General features: G+C 42.4%; 1 protein-coding gene and 1 long non-coding RNA gene across 2 annotated transcripts in view; one reads left to right on the top strand and one right to left on the bottom strand.

Moving 5' to 3' along the window:
• Positions 1-221: 221 nt before the first annotated feature.
• LOC137105325 (uncharacterized) overlaps positions 222-26404 on the bottom strand; it is a 104362-nt gene continuing 78179 nt past the window's right edge. The window contains exon 3 of the long non-coding RNA XR_010911795.1: positions 222-859. This is a non-coding gene — a long non-coding RNA (uncharacterized lncRNA). The remainder of the gene's footprint in view (positions 860-26404) is intronic.
• On the top strand, positions 9706-25323 carry tekt3 (tektin 3). Its single transcript, XM_067489291.1, has 8 exons — positions 9706-18460; positions 18592-19181; positions 19818-19901; positions 19993-20063; positions 20163-20306; positions 20665-20887; positions 23020-23174; positions 23729-25323. Exons 2-8 carry the CDS (start codon positions 18612-18614, stop codon positions 23943-23945), a joined length of 1464 nt encoding a protein of 487 aa, XP_067345392.1. The 5' UTR covers positions 9706-18460; positions 18592-18611; the 3' UTR covers positions 23946-25323.

The raw sequence follows: 26404 nt of genomic DNA, 5'->3' as shown, positions 1-26404 counted from the left end.
AGTTTTATACGTTTTTTTATTTAAATTTCTAATTGTAGTATCCATTTATAACCACCTGATGGAGCTATTTCTGTGCTTAAGTTAATTTTCCCCATTTGTTGACCATTTCTCTGGCTCCTATAACAAGCATGACTCTATAAATGTGTTTTTGAATATGTGCTTGTGCTTCTCTCAGCTTAAAGAAGAAGCGAGTAAAGCAAATCATTGTTGGGGTCAGTTTGTGACCACTATTCATTCCAGGCCGCTGATTCCCACCTAACAGACTTTAGACTGATGTAGTGACGACTGTGATTAACCTAAAGACATGTCAAAGAGAAAACAGATCTTTACAAATAAACTAAAATATTTTGACCATTTTACTGTTTTTAGAGCAAATAAAACAATTAATGTTTTCCCTAAATGTCTCGAACACCATTTACTGAAAAAAATAACGGTTTCAGTGTAACTTAACACAATTCATGTATGTTGTGGGGCTTGATCTTAATTCTACACACACAAAGTATGAATTCAAACTGCTGCTATAAGGAACAAAATGCAATAAAAACTGTGCTGTTTAATGAAAACAACTAATCCTGGAAACCTTTACTATCTATTACACAGGATTGTTATTACAATAAGAGTTGCATAAGCCTGCAACCCTTCTCACATATAGGAAGCAAAGGTTGGTGCAGTGTAATTTAGGTTCAGAGCGTTGGTGGAGTGATTTTTGCAGATTACCTCTTATGTTGAGTCCTTTAATGCAGCGTCACTTAAATGCACCTTAGAACAAACAGTGAAAATCTTTTCCAGACTTACCAGCAATCATTTGGTCTTGTTTAGTCTGAGCAGGCCCACATTCCTTGCAATCCACCATTATTGCCTGTAATGAGACACAATTGTATTCAGAAGCAAGCAGCACAAAGGAAATGTGTAGATTGTGTCATTTATGTGCACATAAAGCTGTGGAACTTCATAGAATAACAAGCTGGACTGACTGGACTTGATTTCGTCTCGGTCGGTTGTCTTTGGCTCTGGTTTTGCTTCCCACGAGGCTGCATGTGATACATACGTGTACATATGACTTTTTTTTAAAAAACTATTATTCTATATGTGAAAACTGTGCCTATAGGGTAAATGTACTGCGTGGGCTGAGAAAAACAAACCAGCTTCAAGTACAGACCATCACTAAAGGGTCGAAAGCCAACCACACGTACCTCAAACAGCTAAATGTTTAGTTTTAGTGCAGCTGAGCAAGTCTAAAGCAGCTAATTAATCTTTCCAAAACAAACCACGACGGGCACATAATGAAGCCAGAGCCTCGATGTGAGCGAGCTTATTGCAAAGGACACCACTAAACAAGGACACAAGGGAGACATGTCTTACAGAGGATACAGCTTCGTTTGTTTCATGTGCCTGCAAAAATGGACAAAAAGGATTGAAATGTTTCTGTTAATAACTTTCATCAACATTAAGTTGATTTTGAAGGCTGTTTGAAAAGATCCATCAAGTCTAGACCCAAGGTCTGGTTCTCATACGTTATAATTAATAGGTCTTTCTTTGCCTCAGGCGATCGCAGTCACTTTTAGCTGAGCGCAGCATATTCGAGGGAAAAAATACGCTGACTACACTGAGGACCTTCAGTGGTTTAAAAGTTCAGAAATGTAGGTTTGAGTTCGTGGCCAAAGTCTCCCTGGAAATTCTTAAACCACCAGGAAACCAGGCGGGAAAATTTTCAATAACGGTGGAGGTTTTTACAGGTGACAGTTAGCGAGCTGGTGTTTTCATTCGCCTCTTTTTACTGCATGTTGGAGGTGAGTTAATGCACAGCACCTAAACATCGCTCTGTGCTGAGCGGCAAAAGGTGGAGGTCAGGGTCAGTACAGAGATTTAACCATTCATTAACGTGCACTGGCTATAAACGTGGATAGATTACTGAGGTGCCTGTGCACTGCAGGAGGAGTAATATGAACACACTTGCAATAAAAACTGGAGACAGGAGCCAGACTTCAAAGTGTCAATTAGGAGCAACAGTGAAAACAACAGTGAATAGAAAAGACCACCTCAGCAACAGTGAATACAATGACGTGTGCGGCAGTAAACGTCTAACCGGGGTAGCCAGTGGGGACGGACTGGGCACAGGGGGAGCAGGTGAGAGATGCCCGTCAATATTTGCTGCAGAGCGGACAAAAGGCTGCGTGTAACGACATCAGGTAACCTGCTACAAAGCTGTGCCAGTACGTGATGCCACACAACGTTCACCTGACAGCAAAGCCCAGTGATAGAAGAGTGAGGCCTCAAACAGTCACTGAGCACTGAAGATATTCAAAGAGACTTGGGAAACAGCACGTTTGGGAAATGTATTACTATGTTCTGACCCTCAAAACAACGTGACATAAAAGGCTGAAGAAGAAGAAGTTTGGGCTGAAACACACTGTAGTGTGCAGTGTGGCTGGTCTGCAGTGGAATGTACGGGGTGAACGGGATTATAATAATATGAACATGTGGTGTGGTGGACATAAAGAGGTGGTTGTTACCTCTGTTTTGAGAAAACATGCCAGGGTAAAGCCTACGGCACTACTATTTCTGGAAGGAAATACCACCTACTAGCTTTTTTGCTTTTAAAATGGGAGAGTTACTCTTATTATTATAGATGAATAAGTCTATACAATAAAGCCTGGTGCAACAAAGGGCTGCTAGAAACGCTCACAGTAGCACAGATGTCATGTGATTAGTCAGTGGGCGTTGTGAGGTCACGTAGGCTTCAAAACATCATTCTGACACAACACATCCCGTCTGCTACTGTTGAAGAAAAAAACAAACAAAAACAAAACAAAAATGCACAATTCCTTTCCGCTTCCTCCCAACGTTTCCTGCTGTCAGTCGAAGGATCCGGGCCGACAACCTTCTCTCCCTCCCTGTGGGATTTACCCTCGTACAGGGTGGAGAGGGTCAGCTTCCTTCCTCAGAAGGATGCTTAGGAGGAAACGGGCCCGCGGCTGCCTCCAACTTTGTTCCATGAGTTGGTGGTGGAGATATTTACACGAATCAAATGGCGGGCATGACCCTGCCCGGGCTCTCAGTCTGAATGGACATACTGGGGTTGGATCTAGAGGCATTTTTCAACAAAACACAGGAGGAAACGGACTGGACGGATACCACTACTCCATCATCTGTACCTCCCTTTTCCCTCTGCTGTTTGTTTTTTGCCAGATGTGTATGCACGTGTGTATAAGTGGCTGATCATAGCGTGAGGAGCTGTTTCCTATGGTCAAAGCTGCAGGATTTCAAGGGCTGTAGTTGTGACAGTTGTGTGAACTTATTCCACCACAGAAAAAAAAAACCTACCCTCCGTGATAGATTCTCCTGAACATTCAGCTTTTAACCATCAGTCGCGATTTGTTAAATGATGCCGGCTCACGTCTGTGTGCTGACACAGCTGAGGGGCGGTTTAATTATTGCTTGCGTACCTCAAATAAAAGCATAACTGTACAAAAAGGCAAAAGCAAATGAAAGTGAAACCGTTTCTGCAACTGAATGTATGACACATGAGCGATGTGTACACTGAAAACTGCTATAGAAATATCTATTTCCCCATCGTATAGGCAATGAAAACAACACGTTGAAAGTCCCGAGCCTCGCTCTGGAGCAGGGATTTCCTGTAGGATGGAGCTGAATCACTGGGCTTGCGCCAAAAGCCGTTCCATGTAAAGGAGGTCTGTCCCTTCTGGGCTCTCTTTACATTCCCCCTCCTCAGTAGTGTGCGGCTCCGCACACGGCGTACAGGAAAGACACTTCTGAGATGATGCTATACCTGAACACACTGACCTACCGAGTTAAAACAAACACTGTCATCTCTGGTATATTTCTAGCACATTAGAAATGCAAAGAAAAGCAGCATGTGTGGACACTTATAGGCTCCGTACATAATCCCTAACATTTACTTGGCAAACCCAGCAGCCCCAGTGTTGACCGACAGCGGCCACAGCCATTGGCAGCTTGGGGAGCCATTAAGTCAATCACCAAACCTCCAGCTGGCATTCCTGGTCATGCCTCTCCCGAAAACTGCTGGCTCCTTGCGTGCTTCTCTCTAGCGATGGAAAAAGTGGCGTCTCTAAGTGCAAAGTGGCAGTTAGGACACTTCTGGATAGTGGAAAGTTGGTGCAGACAAGGGAGCATTCAGGGACAAACGGGAGCTTTGCTCAAGAACCATAACTTGAATATCTCAATGGAGCACAATGGTTATAACTTAAAAGGGTGACAGTTCTACTTATATATTTGAATAATATATTATACATAATAACATGTTGGTTTGCCAACACTGAGGAATTCAGGGCGTGAGATCAGAGTCAATCCTTCTCATTTCTAGAAAGCTTCTTGTCAAATATGCAAGTGGCAGAAAACATACCTGCAAAAGTGCACACAGACCCACTTGGAGACATCTGACTTCATCCCACAAGTGTCAGATGTGAGGTGTGATTGCAGCTCACTACACCTACACACACTACACGTATAAAATATATTAAAACGCTGGCTACAATGTCCATTCGCTGAACAAGCATCACATGCCACAAGTGAATAATGTGTTTTCAAACCTGCCTGAGGTGTTGCTCAGCCAGAATGCACCCAGAGGTCCTAAATGTTCACCTCTGCACATTCCCAGCCAGGCTGAGAAAGGTCAAAAGGTCACCGACGCGTTGGCCGGAAACCCAGCAGCTATTTTTGCGGTGTGTTTAGGGGTTGTAGCTCAAAGCCTACAGCATGTCCCCAAGTGTATGAATTCAGACACTGCATATTAAACCTGCACATTGTTTGAAGATTCTATTTTATATTGATGAGGAAGTTCCCCTCTTCTATGTCTAATAATACCAGTGCTCAGAAGCAGTTTGTAAACGCAGGGAGCAGCATCTCTGGGTCTACAAACCTTTGTTAACTGTGTTTTATTTCTGTGCAGCTAATGGATTGTCCTGTTCGCATCAGCCCCTCCCATGAAGGAAGCACAACTTCCCCTTCAACTTTTTATCTTTAAAAAAATATATATCTGTACCTGAAGAGAACAAGCATCTGGGTGCAGAAAAAAATCAGGGAGTGGGAGACAAAGCGATTGCGTTTCAACCTTGAAAGGAAGTTGTCAACTCATTCATGAGATAATGTGTCTGGGCTTCATTGGCTTGACCAGATGCCTTTACCAGACCCCACCCACGTGACCTTGTTGCCTAATCCTAATCACGTTCCCCTTCCAGTCAGCAGTTTTTGGCAAGATTTACGACTTCTGGCTAATATCGGGTGACTCCTGTCAAGATTGCTAGTCCGACATTTTTGTCTGCAACTAGGTTCCTTAACCTGTAAAGGGGTCAACCTTTACTAGCCTTTAATTTGGGACCCACGCTCATGTGCACCCATCCACTTGAATATGGTCCCTCCGATTTTTTTGCAATTCGCTGCAGATGTATAGAAATATTACTCACAGGTATATGAATTCCTTCTCTACATAATGCTCACACTAATGTGGAGGATGGTGTTTTTCCCACGGTGTAGTTGTGCTGTGAAGTTTTCTTTTTGCATGACGAAATTAAAACCTTGCCTTTAAATTACGTTGTTCTCATTAAAAGACGTAGATGTGGCCCACGACTACATGAACACACGTAACGTGTCTGCACGTGAGACGTTTGTCCTGGATGGTGTTTCACGGCCTGGGATTACACAACCGTGGATTGTCAATCACAACAACTCTTTTTGTAGCAGCCACTCGTCTGATATCTTGTTGAGCGGCCGCCGTGACACATGCACATATAAGTACATGACAAATGCAAACCCGGGCCTCCCTGTCATTCAGTAATATCTGAGTGGTGAACTCTCGTGGCTGTTGAAACCACAGTGTGAGTTTTGGACTCGTTTAGAGGGGTGTATTTATAAATGGCAAGCCCACCCAGCCTGGCATGCTTCAGATGCTTTGGGTGTTACCAGAACTGGCACCAATAAAGCCCAGCAGCATTCCTAAAGCTATCAACAGTAGATACTAAAGCCCCAGCTTTAAAAACATTTTTCCGACTTCTAGAAGCAGAAACACTGTATCCAAATCAGCAGCGGCGATGCTGAGATTCAATGGTCATTTGTTGACATTTAAAGTGAGTGGGTGTGTCTGCAATGTGCACTGATGTGCGTGTTTATGAGGTCACAAGGGCAGCAGCTTCTTTTTAACATGTCCAGAAAATAGCTGCACACACACACACAAACCCTCCTTTTTTACGCATTTGGCTACAGCATCCCCAATGCAAAGGTTTCATTTCTCAGCCTGTGGGTTCAAATAAAAACATCCAGCATATATATTACACACACACACACACACACACAGAGTATATATATATAACCTCATCAGTGTAATGCACGACAACAACATGCGGCTCATTTGAAACCACACACAGTGGAACGATTTGGAGTTGTCACTCTCATGTAAAGCTGTAAAGGAGGTTTTAATGCCTCTGAAGCCAAGTCTCAGTTTTCTATAACATTTGATTTTTAATCACACTAGGCTTCCAGAGACATGAAGTCAGGCTTTCATCTTCGTCGTAACAATAAAATGTTAGCTGAGCAGCACTGAGCACAAGTCGAATGAGAAATCACCAGCGAGTCCACTCTCGTGTACGGGCATTACTGCAGTATAGCATTGTACAAGTGTAAAGAGTTCTGTGCTGGATCCATTAGCACTCAGCACACATTAAAACCTGTCATGTTGCCATTTTTGTGCATATTACATGAACTAGATATAACGAGTAGAGTGCTGAGATTTAAATGTGCAGACAGATTTTATTGTCAGCAGGGTGGCAGGTGGTCTGTTTGCCAATCTAAGCTCTAAGCCATCTCCCGGCTTCATATGTGGCACAAAGATATGAAAGCTGCATTGAGGATCCATCAAACTTATTACTATTTCCTTAAAGCTTTTGCGAAACTAATAGTGAAGCTGAGATCAACATGTTGGGTTGTTCAACAAAAAAAAAAAAAAAACTGTAAAAGATGTGTAAACAGAAACTTTAAATGTGAGAGAAGCAAAGGATGTCAGACCCAAATCTTCTCTCCTCTCAAGTAGTTCAAAGTGCCAAAGCAGTGCACAAGCTTAACTGGAACTGTGCATGAGCACTGCTCTAACGTGGACTGGCGTAGACGGTGTGCTGCCAGAGGGGGATGTAATTTCACTTTAAAGGCTGGGGGGACATGCCATTAACCAAAGGAGAGAAGTTAGCAGGAGGGAAAATATGCTGTGCTAAATTTAAAAAAGGGGCAACAGAGGTTTATAAGGACGACAGAGACGGAATGAAGAATGAACGCTGCAGGATGTCACGATGTCCTCAGTGAGAGACGCACTTATCAAAGCAGGACATTTACTTATTTTAATTGTGCTGACAGAGGCAAATGCGCCAAGATACATTTACAACAACCTAACGACAAAGCAGTAAAGGAAAGTGCACCAGACATATGTTGCTGTCGTATAGTACGATTGTTCTCGACTCAGGAAACAAGAGTTTAGGAAGCTGAAATTACATTTGTCCTGCTTTGCTTCATGTCTAATTTTCTACAACAACAAAGGCTGATTAAGTGAACAAGTGACCAAAGTCCCCAGACTATGAGATCTATCTGTTCAAAAGCACAGATGTGGATTTTAATAAACAGTTCTTCAAGCTCCCCTAAAAGCAGGAACCATTTCATTTCAACTTAAGCACAGGTGGGATAACAACATGAGCTCCTGTGAATTTTCAGCCAAATCAGAGCAGAGAATTTTTAAGCATGAACACGAAATGTTCTGCTCCTCACATCCACTCTCCTATTTGTCTTTCCATCTTTCCCCATGTCCCCCCCTTTGTATCTAGCCTCTCCCTGCATCTTCCATTTATTTTGGACTCGTTTCTAATGTCAGTCCTATCTAGAGAACCTCCAGTCTCTGTAAACGTCCTTATTTCCTACATTAAGTGGCTGAAAAGTTTCAAGGTTGCATCAATGCCTACGTATAAACAACAGGGGGCGATGGTGAACACCATTTGCCCATTTTTTTGTCGTCTCTTCGTCCTCGTGTCTTTCATCTTCACATCCTCTTTCTGCACTTTCACCTGAGCCTTCCCAGTCCTTCAGGCCCTCTCATCCCAAAGTATTTCCAAAAGGCTCTTAAAGCGTCTCCTCATCTTTTAATGCCCATAAAGGCTGTTCCCACAGCATCCTAGTCTGCAAAACAGGGTGGAGGATGTAGAGGGAGGAACAGTAATGTTGAAATGCAGCGACCATAATTGTCACAGTGGGACGGTGGTATGATATCACTTTCTGAGGTGGGAGTCTGGTGGGTGGGCTCATCATTTTCTTCTGCTTAGCATGGTAGGGGGGGAGTTTGGATCAGTGAGGCAGTTGAACTGTCTGTGAAACATAGTTGCTCTTTGTTTGACTTTGCAGACAAGGGGGCACTGGGCTCCTGTGCTCACTCCTCTGTGCTCACTGCAGCACAGGAGCCAGGACAGCAGTGGGTCTTAGATGGGTAATTTACTTTTTCTTGTGGAGATTACTTTTGTATGTGTGGCAGTTAAATTTTTGGGCGTCATTTACTAAATGTCACAGGACATCAGCTACTAACTAACAAACAGTCCAGCAGCAGCAGCAGCAGCAGCAGCTCTCTCAGTCAGACACTTGCACAACAGTTCCCCATCTGCCCGACCTTCTAAGGACAAGAGATGACAATGCAATTTGTATCCCGTGCAGCCGTCGTTTTTGTGCCCAGATCCTGTTCACAGTACATCTGCTCAGCTCTCAGATCACACAGCTACACAGTGTTTGGTTCTGAGTCATCGTATGCTGAGTGAGGCACTGAAACTGTTCATATGTGTCTGTGTGCTCTATGTGCAGCTATAAGAGCCGTTTGTGTGTTTGACTCCCAATGAATTTTAACTACACAGAACACACTAAAGTAGTGCACAGTGGAGGTTTGATTTATTTTTTTATACGGTTTTAATGAAAACCAGAATTTCCAGTCTCTTAAAACTAGCTACTATCAAAATGTTTTAGAATTTGTTATAAGTTTGTGAAATTTGCCAAAATTAAAAATATCCTATAAACCATATTTGATGTACAGAAGTCTCTGATCTACTAAATAAGAACTGCTCTCCTCTCCGTTGTGTGAACAAAATCCAAGCTGATCAATAATTTTCAGTTGCTGGCCTCATAGTTGACAAGCTTTTTGAAGTTTTAGCCTTAAATCCACCTTTTGGTTTTACAATGATATAATTATAATTTAAAATACAAGTTTATATGTTTTCACCTCTTAGCCATCAGTGGATGTGTACTGGGTCTTTATTTTATTTAGTTTTTTATTATTAACTGTACTTCTGAACCTCCTTGTGCCATCACTTTAGTTTTCTGTTTTACTTCAGCAGCAGATGGGGATATTTCCACTTTTATGAAGTGCAACTTCATCATCCTTAAAATATTTGGTTTGCAGCCTGGCGTTACAAAAATAAAATAAGCTAAACAAAGATTCTGGAGCAATAAACTTAAATTATTGTGATAAAAGTTAATAATATACAAATTTTAGAAACACTTTGGACAATTGAAGCTCTGTGTCTGTGTTGTGCACAGAACATGCTTTGTTAAACTACACTATGCAGTTAGTCATACATTTTCTTTTTGGTCTTCTTGCACAAAACACAGTATACAGTTAAACATATGCATAAATTCATGGAGCTGGTGCAGGGGAGTGGATGCTCATCAGGTCATTGTACTCCTCTATACTCAGTCTGCACAGCCACAAATCGCTTTGCTGAATGCAGCTGTTGAGGGGAGTGTGAAGAGACTTTCAAACACGAGGAGGATGAAATCAAGTCCCAAGTGCAGCTGCACTCGACTGTCCTCAGCAGCCAGAATCAACTCTGCTGGGTAAATGAGAGCAGAAAGAGGAATGAAGCAGTAACATATCAAATGTCTTCCTCTGCTTCCCACTGTGAGCTGGGAGCAATGTGCAGTGCGGTCAGAGGCCTTGGGTGGTCGCCCCAAACACTGCATGGAAAAAGCCGAGTGCTCACCACAGCGGCTCGTGTTACACACAGACACGGAGCCGGAGGGTTGGCAGCAGCCGATCTGACAATTAGAGACAGAAGAATGTGTTTCTAGCACTAAATATGTTTGTATATCATTGCTAGATCTTCAGAGTTTAGCTGCTTCGATCGCATTAAAATGATCCGAGAATGTAATGTAGTCAGATGTAGGCTAATTCAAAAAAATATTCTGTTGTCCTGCTGAAATAGTATTCGGGTCAGTCCTGCTTCACCTGTAGATACTGACTTTTGGGTGTAGGGCAAAAGGTCGGATCTTTCCTTTGGCCTAACTTTTTTTTTTTCTTCACCTCAGCTCCTCCCGCTGAGGTCAATGTGCATTCCCAGCTGCTGCGGCCCGTCCAGTCCACACATCTAGAGAGCCGGAGCCAGGCAGGCAGGAGCTAACCCAGCGGACCAATCAAACCATCACATGGCAGATGCACCTGACATGGCGGCAAATTACATGCACACACATAAAAACATCCAGACAATCACAGTTAGAATGGACTGTAATCACGCTCGATGTGATACTTGGGGATTTGACACAGGGTAATTGCTGAGGATGTCCTCTCTGGAATTCCACTGAGACATTTTTACAGCTCAGTGTGTAGTGCCCAAACACGGAACCATGTGGCCATAATAGTCAAATGCCTTCTCCATTTATGATATTAAAGCACATCCTCTAAATAAATGCCATGCAAATGACCCACAGCTTGATTCTGATAAACACACCCAGGGGCAACCAAAAATGTTGTCTAATGAACTGAAGAATCTCACTGAGGCTGTTAAACTGTCGGGAAAGACGAATTAATTTCTCTCAACAATAACCCCATTTTACTTCAGGCCAAATTTGGAAAAACAGGAACAATTTGAAAGCTTGTGAGGAGTTGTCAACCCGATGCCTTTGGCATTTCAGAGGGTGCGGGAGAGTGCAGGGGCTGGAAAATTCCTCTGAACAAAAACGCCATGGTTTTAGATGCCTTTCTCCACCTTGCAGCGGCTCATCTGAATCTTCTATGGCCTTTTGTTTGGCCACTTTGAGACAGAGAAGAACTTAGACTGTGTGTGTCTGTGTGTGAGAGTGAATGAGAACGCATTCAATTATGATTTATGCAAGAATTATTTTCATGGTCACACAGCCATACTTATACATCAGAAACACACTACAATGTGAGCTTATGCTCTCTGACAGATCCACAAAATGAAACTGAAAGCTATTATTGCACTTGTTGCAGAGGCCACTTGGAGGGCACATTTCTTTTTCACGCTTGCATTAAAAACACTGGCAAATTGAACCTTGTTTTCTCCCCCCCTCAGTTTACTGCAGGTATTTTATGAATGTAATTTACAAAGAATCGAGATGAGAATTCTTCTCGCAGCATCAAATTCCTGTGTCATCAAAACCAGTTTTTCTTTTTACAACTCCTGCACTTCCATGGCAAAACTCAATACTGAAACAGCATGCAATTTAAAAAAAGAAAAAGTCACATAACAAGGCCAAACTCTGGGCTTTCAAATATAGACATCAGTAAACACTTTAGGAGGACATGCATGCCAGAGAAGAACAGCAGATCTGTTCAGCTTTAATTGTGGTGAGCCTCTGTACTTGGACACAACGGTGTGTTTGGAAGGCTGTTAATCGTGCAGCAGAAATGGCCACATTCACAGAATCTACATGGACGCAGCAGCCCCAGTCTCAATTCCAATCCTTGTTCCCATGCTGCCACGGTCCAGCTGTGCACAGTCTCTCATCAAAACTGACAGACACCTCTTTGTGCCAGAGGACATGGACTGCAAGTGACTGTAAAAGGGGAGACAAAGAGCGGCAGCAAATGGAAGATTTTACAAGTGATTAAAGCAAATGATAGGGCTGGAACATGGACAGGAAGAGGAGTGTGTGTTTGTGTGTGTGAGAGAGACAGCAGTGGACAAAATAAGGGGAACCGAAGGATTTAGGAGGCAAACCCTTGCTGCCTCATTTCCGTTCTGATTTCCATGCAGCCTGCACATTAGCTGGTCACATGTTGAACATGCTTCATTTCACACTAACATGAGGTTCCTTCTAACCATTACTCACATGTCTGTGAGTCAGTGTGTGACCAGCTTTATATTGTTCATGTTTCCTTCCTGTCTTAGATGACAAGGACAAGGACAAGCTGCATTTTTCCTAATTTGGGGTGGAGTGGAGTAGTGTGTGTGTGTGTGTGTGTGTGTGTGTGTGTGTGTGTGCGCGTGTGTGCATGCGTGAGTGAGCAACACCAGGGTGAGTAATTCAACTCCTGAGTCAGCAGGGAAACATTAGACCTCTCTCCCCTTTAAAAAATAGCTAGAATTACAATCACCAAGCCTGTTGTACCTACCAAACACACTGTTCTGTTAGCATAATTAATAAAAAAACACTCATCTATAAAACTAATTTTAAAAAATCCTTCCCAACATTGCTGGGAGACAAAAAAAAAAAAAAAGTAAAATCCAATATGGAGAGGCCCATCACAGCAATGAAGGTGTTACTAGTAAGCAAGCAAGCATTCTACCACTTCTACTACTTTGTGCAGCAACAGTATGTCATTAGCAAGTACTCCACTACTTCTGAGGATTCTAACCTTTCCAGCCCCACCACAGGTTTAAAATGCTTTACTGCAAAGAGAAGTTCCCATGACATTTCTCAACTTTGATGTAGACTTTCTGGGGTTGAACAGTAGAGGTGCTGTCCTTTGCAAAAAAGAATTCACCAGGGTTTTCAATGAAGCCGATAACAGACTCAGACAGTGGGAGTATTCAGTAACTTTTACAATTGTACTGTATATAATTCACCATGAGTTACTTCCTCTACATACATTAAATGTCACAACACCACAAGCTTCTTTGATACAACAGTCATGACACATAAATGTTACTAGCAGAGTGTCTGGTCAGTATTTTGTCTCCAGGCCTCCCCTCTCCTCTCCTGTCCTGTTCTGGCCTGGCCTGGCCTGCCCTCTCCTCCGCTCTGCTGCACGCCACAGAGTGGCTCCAAAGGAATGTGATGACCATGGACTGGACAAAGTCTTGCATTCATGGTCCCTCGTCCCACTCTGGAAGTTTGCGACTGGAAGCCTTGATCACAGAGTTGGGGGTGGCCCGTGTCCATCTAACTCTCCTCTGTCCTGTCAGACAAGCATTGCCCACCCCTGCACCACCACGTGATGCTATGTCGCCACTGTCTGCTGCATTTCATTTTCTGTACTATTTCAATTCACAGATGAAAATGTAAAGAAAAAAAAACATGCTAAAACAAATTGTTGGTTTAACATCTCACTAGTAATGAGGTAACTGGCAACAGGAAGTGGAAGCAGCAGTAAGGATCAGACAAGGTTCACCACTCTGATAAAAAACATTTATGTTCGACACTTTCTTACATTTCTCAATGTAAAATTGCAGAGAATATAAAGTTATAATAATGTATGATTCATTACATCATTCTGGAAAAATATGTGTATGCGAGGGCCAAGGCAAACAAAAACAACATCAAATGGCTGTGATCCTCAGGCCTTCAGGCAGCGTTAGACACAGACACGATTCTGTGGTGGAACTTGCTGCATGGGCTCACGAACACCCCGACACTGTCCACAAATTCAAGTTCAAATATGACCAAAAGAAGAAACAACCATACATAAACAAGACCCAGAAATGAAGAACTTTATACAAGTTTACTGATTAAATGCAGCCTTTTGCACAACTGCTTGATTTATATTCAAAAACAAGTTTCAAATGACTTGCAAAACCACTGCATTCACTTTTAATCTACATTTCTTGTAGATTGTTTGTAAACCATTGAGGTAGAATGTTCCGTGTTTGCTCAGCTGATTTGTTATGTGTTTGGTTTGATCTCCTAGGAAGAAAGAGAACAAAGTCTATTCTGTACGATCTTAACCAACAACACCTGACCATCCATTGACTAATAGTAGCATGAATTGAGGAAAGCAAAATCACTGTATTTGCAAATGTAAGTTTGTGAGTAAAAACTGCTTCGGTGCTGGTGCATGGACAGCCACTTGAGACCAGATAACCAACAAACCCATATGCATTCTCTGCTGCCTGCCTGTCTGTCTGTTGTCTCCTTCCTCTGTCTCAGTATCTAATTCAGTGTCCATTTGCCTCCTTTGTGTAGGTAATATAATAAAGCCTGTAGACTACTCAGTGCCTCAGAGGCATTTCCACTGAACTCAATCTACAAACAAAGTGGTTCCCATGCAACCCTACACAAACATGCACAATGCATGCAAACATGTAACACACAACTGATATATACAGCAGACGTATGATTCTGGCTCTAATTAAAGGAAATGTTTCAACTATGCTGGCCTGAGTCAAATTGCTTTTAAAGTTAATGAATGACACACTGTTTTGTTTTTTTTGGTCTTCATGATGATAACCATGATACCCCCCCAGCCTCTGATGTGATGAGTTCTTGGTTCTAGACAAGCAAAGAGTTGGAACCAGTTTTTTTGCCCATGAACCAGTACTTTTTTTCGTCGAAACATGAACAACTGGTTCTAAATTGCTGCCGGCTCCGAATCATCCCTTGAACTAGCTTAGAAGAAAAGGGGTAACAGATGTTGGTTTTTCGTAGGAACCAATCGGCTTGGGGCGAGGTGCTACTCAGAGACTTGGAATAACTAACATGTAGATACACAGAATTAATCATTGTTAGTTTTGGGCCCTTTTTCTTTGTAAAAGTCAGATGTTTTAAACCCACACATTCAACTTCAGTCAACGTCATACACTCTTGGTACCACTGAAAAAGAAGAAGAAAACAAGACCTCAGCGACAACTGGACGACTAATTGAGGCAAAGGAGAGACACAAAGATTAGAGGCGTATCATAGCTACAGCCGTACACAGTCAGACCACACACCAAACAACCGCTGATGACCTAAAATGAGCCCCGGAGGCTCCTGTGATTTACCCATTTGGACGTACCATTATCTCAGTGGGGGATCTCTAATACTGTCATCGGATTTAATGGGTCATTTCATCTCCTGGGTTGCTCTGCAGGTGTGGCCATCCTCCTCATAGACTGCCCCATCCACAATTCATGAGCGGAAACTGATGCCTTTATAATGCCCTGCACACTTAGGCAGAGAGAGAGAGAGAAATCAGCTCCAACTCCGTTTACCTTTACAACTATGCAGCCAGAGGAGCAAGCAAGCACAGTGGTGCTACTGAAAGTAAGACTTTAAACGAGGAAGCTGGTCTTACGAGAGCACTGGATCCAGCAGGAAGCGTCCCAGGTTGACATATAAAGGGGTGGGTGGTGGATGGGTTGGGGGTGGGGTGAGAGTAGAGGAGTGAAAACACCAGGGGCTGGAGGGAGAACAGATGTGGAGTTGTGTTCTCTGGGCGGGAACGTTTAGAAAACATTTCTGACCTCCTCTCGTCTATTCTTACCTGATAAGTTAAAGGTCGGTGGTGAAAAGTGAAGGCTGTGTCAAGGCCTTAGGGCGCGTGTCTGCGTTGGTCTGAGTACGTCACTGCTTTTCTCATCCAAGTCAAAATGAGAGAAAAACAAGGGGAAATCAACTCGCTACATCACAAGATATAAATTATAAATACATTATGAAACTTTTCCTTGCGCGCTTGGGTTATTTTCCATCCCAAAGTATACAACTTTACTGCCAAGTAGCTACGAGAGCACACAGAAGGGGAGAAAACTTGGATACCGTGTTTTTTCAGGCCAACAGTGAATTAAAACCTTTTGTATTGAGTTATTGAGCACGTCTGCCTTCAGTTCAGTGTCAATGCACTCTAAGTGGAGGTGACAGCATGCTTGCTCCCTCAGACATCTCCACTATGCAGTAATTCACAACATACTCACATGGGCCACAAGGCAGGCGTATATATAGGCCCCTCTAATATTTCGCTCACGTTCTGAGGCCAGTAGGGAGACTGACTTGGAAGCACATTTCCAGTGGACACCCGAAGAATTTCATTTGAGGGCTTGCTTTTCATGCTTTTATGGGACGTATTTATAGTGGCTGAGGTCAGGGCAGCAGAGGTATGTGGCGTGGACTGCTTTAAGATAGCCATGTTAAGTGATGCTGCAGGCTGCAGGGGTGGAGCAATGGCATCTCATTCCATTCTAAATCTAAAGCTTCACGTTTATGACAATAGTAGCCTGACCACAAGGTGCCAAACGAGCGGGCCTCTTTGAAGCCACCACCCATCGCCGCCCCTTTCAAACATTGGACACCGAGGAGGTTTCAGGACACACAATGTGCAAGCAAATGACAGTCACAATGAATTGAGTACAAACTCCCTTTACACTGTGTTTGAAATGTAAATAAAAAGAGAATGAAATGAATCACAAATAAGAAGAAACCATTTGCGACTGGCTCAAACAACAGCATTAATGCCCATGTCGAAGCTAACTTGCACATAATGTGAATGCTCCATTAATGCTGACTGATATATAGCAATTTGAAAGCAACTTGTTTTTCAGCAGCGGCCTTGCTTATTTCAGAACAGCATGGCTCAGCAAAAAAAGTCTGGCGGCAAAACTGACCTGTCTGTAGTTCAGAGCTGCCACCCGCTGAAAACATTTGGTGCATCATGATGCAAAAAATATGATATGGTTTCCTGACATAATAAGCCCAGAATATCGTTTAAAAAGAGATGATGCATTACAGTGGTGAAGATGCCCTTGTTGTGTTGTTGCCATCCAATTGACAGTTAAAACTGAGATTTGTTTCTCTTTTAATATCCGCTCACCGTTTACGTGCTATTTATTCACCAAAATAGGTTCCAGATTGTTTATTAAAGCATCGTGTGCTTTTAGCCAGTACCAATAGCACAAGTACACAAGCCGTAATTTAAATAGCATGGAGAGTTGGTCTCATTACACTTCATTGGTGTGAAGTCTAATACTGGCAAAGGAGGAAATGATTTACACTTAAATACACAGTATGATTGGCTGACTGCAGATCTCTGCACCTGTCGACATGAGAGTACTGCAAAGTGATGCTCCGAAATACTGACAGGTGCAAAGACAACACACGTATGCACCATTTAACTTAAACATACAGGTTAAACAACAGAAAATCTGTGTTGGCCAAACCCTGAAACAATCACGCGTGTTTATTTTGTTCTGGCTTCTGTGATAAAGATAGGCGAGCTGACTAACTCCTGGCTGCAGCTTTGCTTGTGTCTGTAGTGGAAACCAGGCTCTCATTTGTCCAGCCCTACCCTGTCAGGACAGATTAGTGTAAATGATCCTCATTTCCAATGCTAGGTAACACGACACAGATTATTATTCTCTGCTACAGGGGTTTGTGTGGACTATTCCTGTAGCATGAATCATTAAACAGGTGACTGTAATCCATACAGACAGCTAAGTTGTCAGGGAGTGAGTGTGTGGGTAAGGGGGGGCAGCTATCTGATGCTGCCTGGAGACCAACTAAACTTGAAGACAAAGCTCAGATTGCATCCCTTCTAACAAATATGGGGTATAAATTATAATTGGCTTGTTAACACAATTTTAAATGGCAATCGTACGTGTTACTTCTACTTGGGAGGGTACATGTGTATGAATTGTATTAAACTTCCTTTTGCATTCCTTCTGTTAAATTAGCATTTTGTTTCTAGGTGAAAAACTCCTCCAGGTGACATTATCTGGAATTTTCCCCTCAATAGGTGTCATCTGGATGAGTTCTGGAGGAGCTAGTTTTCCAACAATACAACCTGTGTGGCAGGAGCAACCTGAGTGGCAGGAGCAACCTGATGACATCATCACCTGAGCTGAAATCTCCTCCATTGAGGTCATCTGGAGGAGTCTGGTAGCCAGAAGCAGAGGGATATTAACTAAAACTATTTGAAACAATTGCCAATTTGAAGAAAACCCAGAGCAGCATTAATTCCACAGTTGTAATATTTAAATTTAAATATATTAAGTATTGCAGTGCCAATGATTTGTAACACAGAAATGTAATTATTGATCTCTCCTCACTATATTTTGACCTTGTACCTTCAAACCATTACAGGAAAAAGTAATATTGGTAATTTACATTTTAAATGGTATATTTAAAGATGTTTATATACCCTGAAGGATCTTATCTATACTGCTATACATGGGACTTTGAAATCCCACGACATCTACTTAAACAAAGCAAAAGCACCTGCTCACCATTAAGTTGAAAATCCCAGACAGTATGTTGCTATGTAGCCTATGGCAACTGCTTCTGTGTCAACAGAAATCTTGGACAGGCCAGGTCCTGCAGCCCAGCACTGTGCACCACCATTGGCTGGCTGAATGAATGACTTGGAAACTTGTCTATCTATAATGCATGTCAGATTACCTTTGGTGTGTTCTTTAGCTCATTTCCAGGTAAACACAGCTGAGCCTACAACACGACGCTGTGCAGTAGAGGAAAATTGCTCCGGGTAAATGAATTTTTTTAGTTCTGATATTTTCACTTTATTTGTGATTATTAATTCTAAATTATTTGCCATGTACCTTACATGTGTAGATATTGAGGCTGTATGAATTTATTTTATGCTTTAAAAATCTGTAGTACCCTGAGGGGAGACGAAAATGGAGCTAATTGGATCCACCCTGACAGCCACATATGTTCGGCCAAAAACCAGCCACTTCCTCCCTGCCATCTCCACCATGGCAACTAGCTATCGCGGCATCCAGCCTCCCATGGCCATGAATCCCAGTGCAAACCTGTGGAGGACCAACAGTTACTACAAGAGCAGCAGTCTGGTCCCAACCCTCTCTCCCCTACAGCGGGAGAATTCAGATCTGGTTCGGGCCAAAACTACCTTTTATCCCTCCAACAGGACAGCGCTGGCCACACGCTACACGCCTGAAGACTGGTACAAGTCTAATCATAGCAATTACAGGGAGTCAGAGTCCTCACGAAAAAGTGCAGAGAGGCTCCGACGAGACACGATCAGGTTAATGCAGGATAAAGAGCAGCTGACCAGGCGAAGCCAGGAGAATACCAGCAAGAACATTGGCGAGAGGCTCAATGACATCGTCTTCTGGAAGTCTGAGCTGAGCCATGAGATTGACAACATCGTGACAGAGATAGCAACTCTCACTGAGGTCAAGAGGAGGCTGGAGAGAGCCTTGGCCGAGACAGAGGGGCCCCTTCAGGTGAGGGTGGAAACAATACACTTCACTGAGACTGTGTGTGTATGCGTTACCATGGAGTTTTCATCTCTGAAAGCAATATTTGAGTTCCGAGTTATGTTATTGGGACCTTTTGAAGGAAATGTGTACATACCTACAAAAATAAACTACATTTGCCTTGAAATCGTAACACCCTTGTGCAGTGCACTCACATCATTATTCATGCATTTCGTGTCACTGGGTGCAAATAGTTTAGTTGTGGCAACAGCATTCGTCTGAATCTTCATAACACTTTAAAATGCCGCTGTTGCTGGGTGAGACTCTTAATGCGAGCACCTCAGTTCCTTCTCAAAGCACCTCCGGCCATTGTTTTAACCCAGAGTGAGTGTCTTTCATCTAGCTAGAGATCTGATGACACCTTTCTAGGCTAATATCACGTGGCAGGAGGTTTTCTTAGAGATCCCAGGAAACTGAAACAGTAGAGTGCAGCTGGCATAATGCACTGTAGCACATACATACAGAGAGTCTCAATCTGCTCAAATTACTACTTAACCTGTTTGAATGTCGCAAAGACAGAAATGCTTGACATCGTGTGACGTCTATATATGCTTGTTATACAACCGTCTCAACTTGTGTTAGTCATGATCAATTTGTCAATAGGTGTCTCAAGAATGTTTGTACCACAGAGAGAAGCGGATGTCTATCGATCTGGTTCATGACGATGTAGAGAAAGATCTCATAAAGGTAACATCAATGCAGCAGTGTGAGTATGTGTGATATCTCACGTGGAGGAAATAAGCAAATGTTATATATTTTTTACTTGTGCTGCTACAAGGAGGTGGAAGTCATCAAATCATGTCAGGAAAGGATGAGGCGACACCTTGACAGAGCCATTGCTCAGCTGTTGTGAGTCTAGAAAATGAAATAAACATATTTTTTAAAATGAAACCAAATGTAGGATTCTCTTTTATTTTTTTGTCTCTATTGCTAAATGGGGTTTCAAAGATCCAACAGAGCAGCTCAACATGAACTGGAAAGAGACATGAGAGACAAACTGACTGCTCAGAGGATAGAAGACAGGTGTCACAATCTGAGGAACACATCAGACGGAATCAGCTATTATAGAGGGATCGAAAGACTGGACCCCTCGTAAGTATAGTTCGCTTGCAGATGGCAGAGAGAGAGAAATAAAGTTCAAATATTCAATTCAATTGAATGAAGAGTGAAAATGTTTACATCTTGCTAAATAAACCCTCATTATCTGAAATGTGAAAAATCAGGTCTGTGATCTTACTTCTAAACTTGCTGTAAAGCAACATTGACCCTTTCGTAACTTCTGACGATGAAGGAACTTTAATACCAGTTGAATGTGCATGACGTGAAGTTTCTCTTTTAGAGGTTGCAAACGACTATACGTACAGAACATTCTGTCTGTATATAAAACATGCTCGGAGACAACGGGCGTAAGAATGAGGAGAAATACATGTAATTTGTCTCCCTCTGTCAGACTGTCTCTGCCGGACTCGTGGTCAAAGTTCACAGATGACAACATCCTGCGCTCCCAGAGCGAACGGGCCTCCTCCCAAAAACTAAGGGACGAGATAGAAATCCTGTTGAACACAACGTCCAACGAAATGTGGAACCAGTTCAACAGTGTCAACATAGCCTTCACCAACCGTATATCAGAGACTGCTGATGCTAAGAACGGCCTGCAGACTCACCTGGCAAAGGTCATCACCTTTATACACTCACTCCCACTTCATAAAACACACAGCATTTACGTTTATTTAGCGGAGTTCTGTGTTGGTCCAATTACGCTTCGTTAGGTAAAAATGCGAAGTGTCTTGTTTAAAAGAAAACATGTTCCAAGGGTCAATCACATGGCAGCATTTTTAAGAAAAATGACGATAACCTTAACTCACTTCCGTCAGTGGGTAACTACATTAACTGCTTATTATGAAGAGAGCATCTGTTTGTACTATTCTTCTAGAGACACACACAGCTGTGCTATCTTCTGCACCATCTGTACAGATTGTGGACAAACTGTGGAATATGACCCTTATTATATGACAACATTCTTGTCGAAGGGGAGAAATGGTAATAGATGCCTCTTTCATTTCTTGCGCCACATTCTACACTGGATCGTGTTGTTCTCGGGTTAACTGCCATGGGTTACACACTATCCGATGTGTTTCAACACTGACAGCAACTGGGATATGATACACACAGTCCTTAATAAACTCCAGTCACACTCAGTCACAGAAACGAGGGATGTGCTCAAATTAAATTACATCAAATGGATTTGATCTGACAGAGCAGACCACTGTGCACCACTGTTTTCAGCTTATTCAAAGGCTGCGGTTTGCGTTCTGTTAGTTCTCTTCCTTTAATCAACCAGGGCATCACATACTGATGTTACAATGCCTTGCAAAAGTATTCACACCCCTTGAAAGTTTCCACAGTTTTGTCACGTTACAATCACAATTGTATATTTTATTGAGATTTCATGTGATAGACCAACACAAAGTGGTAAATAATTGTAAAGTGGAAGGAAAATGATAAATGGTTTTCAAAAGTTTTTACAAAGAAATACCTTAAAAGTGTGGTTTGCATTTGTATTCAGCCCTGAGTCAGTAACTTGGTAAAACCACCTTTTGCTGATATTATAGCTGCAAATCTTTTGGGGTATGTGTCTCTACCAACTTTGCACCGCTACAGAATAAAACTTTTGCTGTTGTTCTTTCCAAAATAGCTCAAATTCAATCAGATTGGATGGAGAGCTAACACATGAATATGCTTTGACCTAAACCATTCCATTCTAGCTCTGGCTGTATGTTTATACATCCTGTATTTGATTCCATCCATCTTCCCCTGAACTCAGCTTCCCTGTCCCTGCTGAAGAAAAGCATCCCCACAAACATCTTCTTGCCACTCTTCCATAAAGGCCAGATTTGTGGAGTACAGCTCCTTCAGAGTTACCATGGGCCTCTTGGCTGCTTCTCAGATTAATGCTCTTTGTCCGGCCTGTCAGTTTAGGTGGGCGGCCATGTCTTGGTAGGTTTGCAGTTGCGCCACACTCATTTTCAGATGATAGATTGGACAGTGCTCCATGAAATGTTCAAAGCTTAGGATATTTTTATATAACCTAGCCCTGCTTTAAACTTCTCCACAACTTTATCTCTGACCTGTCTGGTGTGTCCCTTGAACTTGATGATGCTGTTTGGTCACTAATGTTCTCCAACAAACCTCTGAGGGCTTCAGAGAACAGCTGTATTTATACTGAGATTACATTACACACAGGTGGACTCTATTTACCAATTACATGACTTCTGAAGACAATTGGTTCCACTGGATTTTAGTTAGATACCCTTTCAAATCCAATTAGATTTTATTTACATAGCACCAGTTCACAACAAAATTATCTCATTTAGAAAAAAACCCCAAAAATTCCCCTTCAGCAGCCACTAGTTGGGAGAAAAAAAAAGCAGAACTGGGCTGAGGGTCGGTGGCCATCTGCCTCAACCAGTTTGGATGAGTGGAAAGCAGAGCCAAAAGGGTTAGTAGGGCCAATAACTGCACAGTGGAACCACATACCTGCAAAAAAGTACAGAGATGATTGTGTTGCTCTGTGAGTGCCACAGGAGGTGCTGCCAAGACCTCTCCACTAAAGAAGAGATTTGGAGAGCATCTCTGCTTAAAAACAAAACAAAACAAAAAAAAAGCTATAAACCTACTACCCTCTGCATTAGCTGACCTTTTATTTCCAGGAACAAGACATAAAACAATGCAGCTGCTACCATAGTCATCAAACATTTCATAGGTTTTCTGTCTTTCCTTGTATCCGTTTTTGCTCCTGACAAAGACTCTACAAGAGATCTTCCAGACTGAAATGCTGATAGAGTCTCTGAAGAAGGCCCTTAGAGACAAAGAGAACCCACTGAAAGTGGCCCAGACAAGACTGGAGGAGAGGACACGCAGGCCAAACATAGAGCTCTGCAGGGACAACCCACATCATAGGTAGATCTGCAACCATAATGCTTTGCAAGGGGGAAATTTTAATGATGTCATGTCGATATGATGTTTTGAAGATTTTAGAAACAAATGTATTATATTATATAATATCTATGGTACCACCAGGCTAGATAGCCAGTTAGCATTATCAGCCACATAACTACACGTAGACATGCAGAGATGAGAAATAATGCACGATTAAGTAGAATTTATTTTATACAGTCACTGGCCACTTCATTACGTACACATGTACAACCTAATACAATCCTAAGTTAACAGTCAGAAAGGTGACAATTCTGACCCACCGGGAGAAACTCGGGGTTCAGTGTCTTGCCCAAGCACACTTTGACACAGAACAGAGCGACCGGGAATCGAACCACTGACCCTGTGACTGCCTTACCAACTGAGTTACAGCCATACTTGAAAGTACAGGTGTACTTAATTCAGAGGCCAGTGAGTGGCCATTTTTAACTTTGTTGTGGATCTTTAAGTGACGCAATGATTCATGACGCAGTATTTGTAACACTTCTTTCTTTCTCACTCTCACTTTCCTTTTTTAGACTCGTAAGTGAGGTGAGAGAGATTGAGGACACCATTCAGAAACTTCAGGAGAGGCTAATGGAGGCTGAGAACACGATGCAGATTCTGGCCAAGACCAAAGCAACCCTGGAGCACGACCTGTCCATCAAGGCCAACTCACTCTTCCTGGACCAGGAGAAGTGCATGAGTATGCGCAAGAGCTTTCCCAGCATGCCCCGACTGGTGGGCTACACATAAATCAAGTCTTTAAAAAACAATTTAAAAAAAAAAGGGAACCTTGCAGGACCAGTTTATATAACTATGACTGTTTTAGTGGTTTTGGAGTGATTTAGAGGTTGGTGTGGGTCATTTGAATGTGAGGAAAATCATTTAATTATACGGGCACAGGTAGCAGAATATGATTATTAACAGTGTACTGAATCTATTAATGTATTTTCAACATTAAATGTGTTTCAGAAGAATCAACTGCCATTGCAATTAATTGAACACAACTTAATGTCTCTTACTTAGACATTTGAAATGGTAAATTTACTTCCAATTTACTGTTAACCCTGAAAAATATTGTAAACCCATGCATTTAACCTAACTTTTAATACATATGAAGTGTAATCAGCCGAACTGCACATACAAACCTCACTACTGTTTATTTCGTTATCATACAAGAGACGCATCAGTAATCGTGACCATCTATTCAAATGGGTTCTGTTTTTTTCTTCTTAACACTACACTGCTGACATGGCACGGTCCAGTGGAGCACAAACAGCAGTCCTGACACCACACGTGACAGTAATCTCCAAACAAACAAACAGCAGCAATTGGCCTGTGTAACACAGCCATATGCGAACAAACACACACTCTCGCTCTCTCTCTAAAGGTTCACTCAGCTCTGTCAGCTTAAACTGACCTGAATGTCACCTTGGGAGAGTGTGGACCTGTAAGACACATGAGTTTTAGCTTCGGTCGGGTTAGCTTAGTGCACACAGAAATATGGGTTGCAAAGGACTTTGACATCTTTACCGGCCTTCTTTAATGACTCAAAACAGGTCATTGTTTCTCACCAAACCCATAGGGGGAGCTGAGCAAACAACTTCTAAGTTACATATAAAACCCCACACCTATCCTATAAGATTTGTGCCCCACTCATTTTAAATGAGATGCTCTTCATCAGCGCCTTCCCCTTCTCGTGCATCTGTTCTTTGCATTCATGCTGCAGTAAGCAAAGGCATCTCAAGAGTTAACCCTGGCATGATATCACACGTCTGATGTGGAGACCATCCATTTTATTTCATTTTGTTTATTCAGTCAACACCTTTAAATCAGCCTGAACAAACTGTGTGCACACAGGCACACAATCACACACTGTAAACACTATCACACTCCTGGGCACAACCCTTCCACTACTGCACTTCCTGCATAACCTTTGGCTTTGGCGAGGAATGTCAACATTGCCTGAATCACCAGTACTGTTTGCATTTAACAATGTTAACAATTATTAAACCACTGTCAGATCACATACTTTAAGTTGGTGCTTCATGCTTCCAATCCACCCCTGCAGTTTTTAATCCCTTCCTATCCTTCTTATCGCCTAGCGCCAGTAGGAAGAGGACGTGTCTCTCAAAACCCAAATATTTTGTTGGTCGAGTGCCTGCAGTCAAACAGTGGCTGCACTATGTAACTTCTAGGTTGCATTGCTTATTGCTAAGTATTGATCACAAACCTCCAAAAGAGTGAGAGGAGCAACCATTAAGGCAAAGCACTTGTGTGTTTGATTTAGGTGTAACGTTTTAAGACAGTATTTAAATTACAGTGGGATGAAGAGCCCTCTGCTGAGCAAACACCATTATGTTTGACCACATCCTTAAGGTGCAAGTTAACGGTGGGGGGGCTCTGCCACGGCTTCTTTCATGCACTGTAGGTGTGAGATTAATGTGCACCTTAAGAGCCTCATGCAAAGGCAAATCCCTGAGTCCTAGTATTGTGAAGAAAGACCCTCTGTTGTCGAGCTTACATTAAAGATTCCTTGCTCTCATCGGCTTGTGATTAAATGCACCGACGGCAAAGAATTGAGGGTGTTTTCCCCCTTATCTGTCCCCCTTTGCTTTCCCCTTTCCAACTCCCACTTTTATGGCTCAGATAAATATGAGTAGTGGAATGAAACTGTTTCTCTGTCTCCCATGTTTTGTTTGAGGCCTCATTTTGGATAGGACACAAATAGGCCTTCCTATTTGACCTCCTCTACCACCCCCCACATATGGGGAATGCACTGTGGAATTCGGACTGCAGCCAATACATATTGGCAGTTTATTTTTAACACCTGGTCTTGTTATAGACGCCCTATGTGCGTGTGTTATTCTGTGTTTCTTACATGCCGTCATGCCATACTAAAGAGCTGATCACAGATCACTTGAGACCGGTGTCATTCACTAGAGAGGATTTTACTCTGTGCTGTAATTACAAACTTAAGACGGAATGTGCATCATTAAAGACAACTGTTCATAGAAACTGTTTGCCAGTTAAACAGTATAACACCACTGATTAGCCCGTTGCAGGCACTCGATTCTTCAAGTGTTTATAGTGGACAAACACATGCTAATCTGTACTATGTATGATTGTTTATTTACTATTCATTTTGGCCACTAGAGGGCCAACCTCAATAACAGACATCAACCCTGTCCTACTGAGACACTAAAAGTTAT

This window comes from Channa argus, chromosome 20 (assembly GCF_033026475.1).
Source record: "Channa argus isolate prfri chromosome 20, Channa argus male v1.0, whole genome shotgun sequence".
In the NCBI taxonomy this organism is placed as follows: Eukaryota; Metazoa; Chordata; class Actinopteri; order Anabantiformes; family Channidae; genus Channa; species Channa argus.
This window is presented reverse-complemented; position numbering and strand designations above follow the sequence as displayed.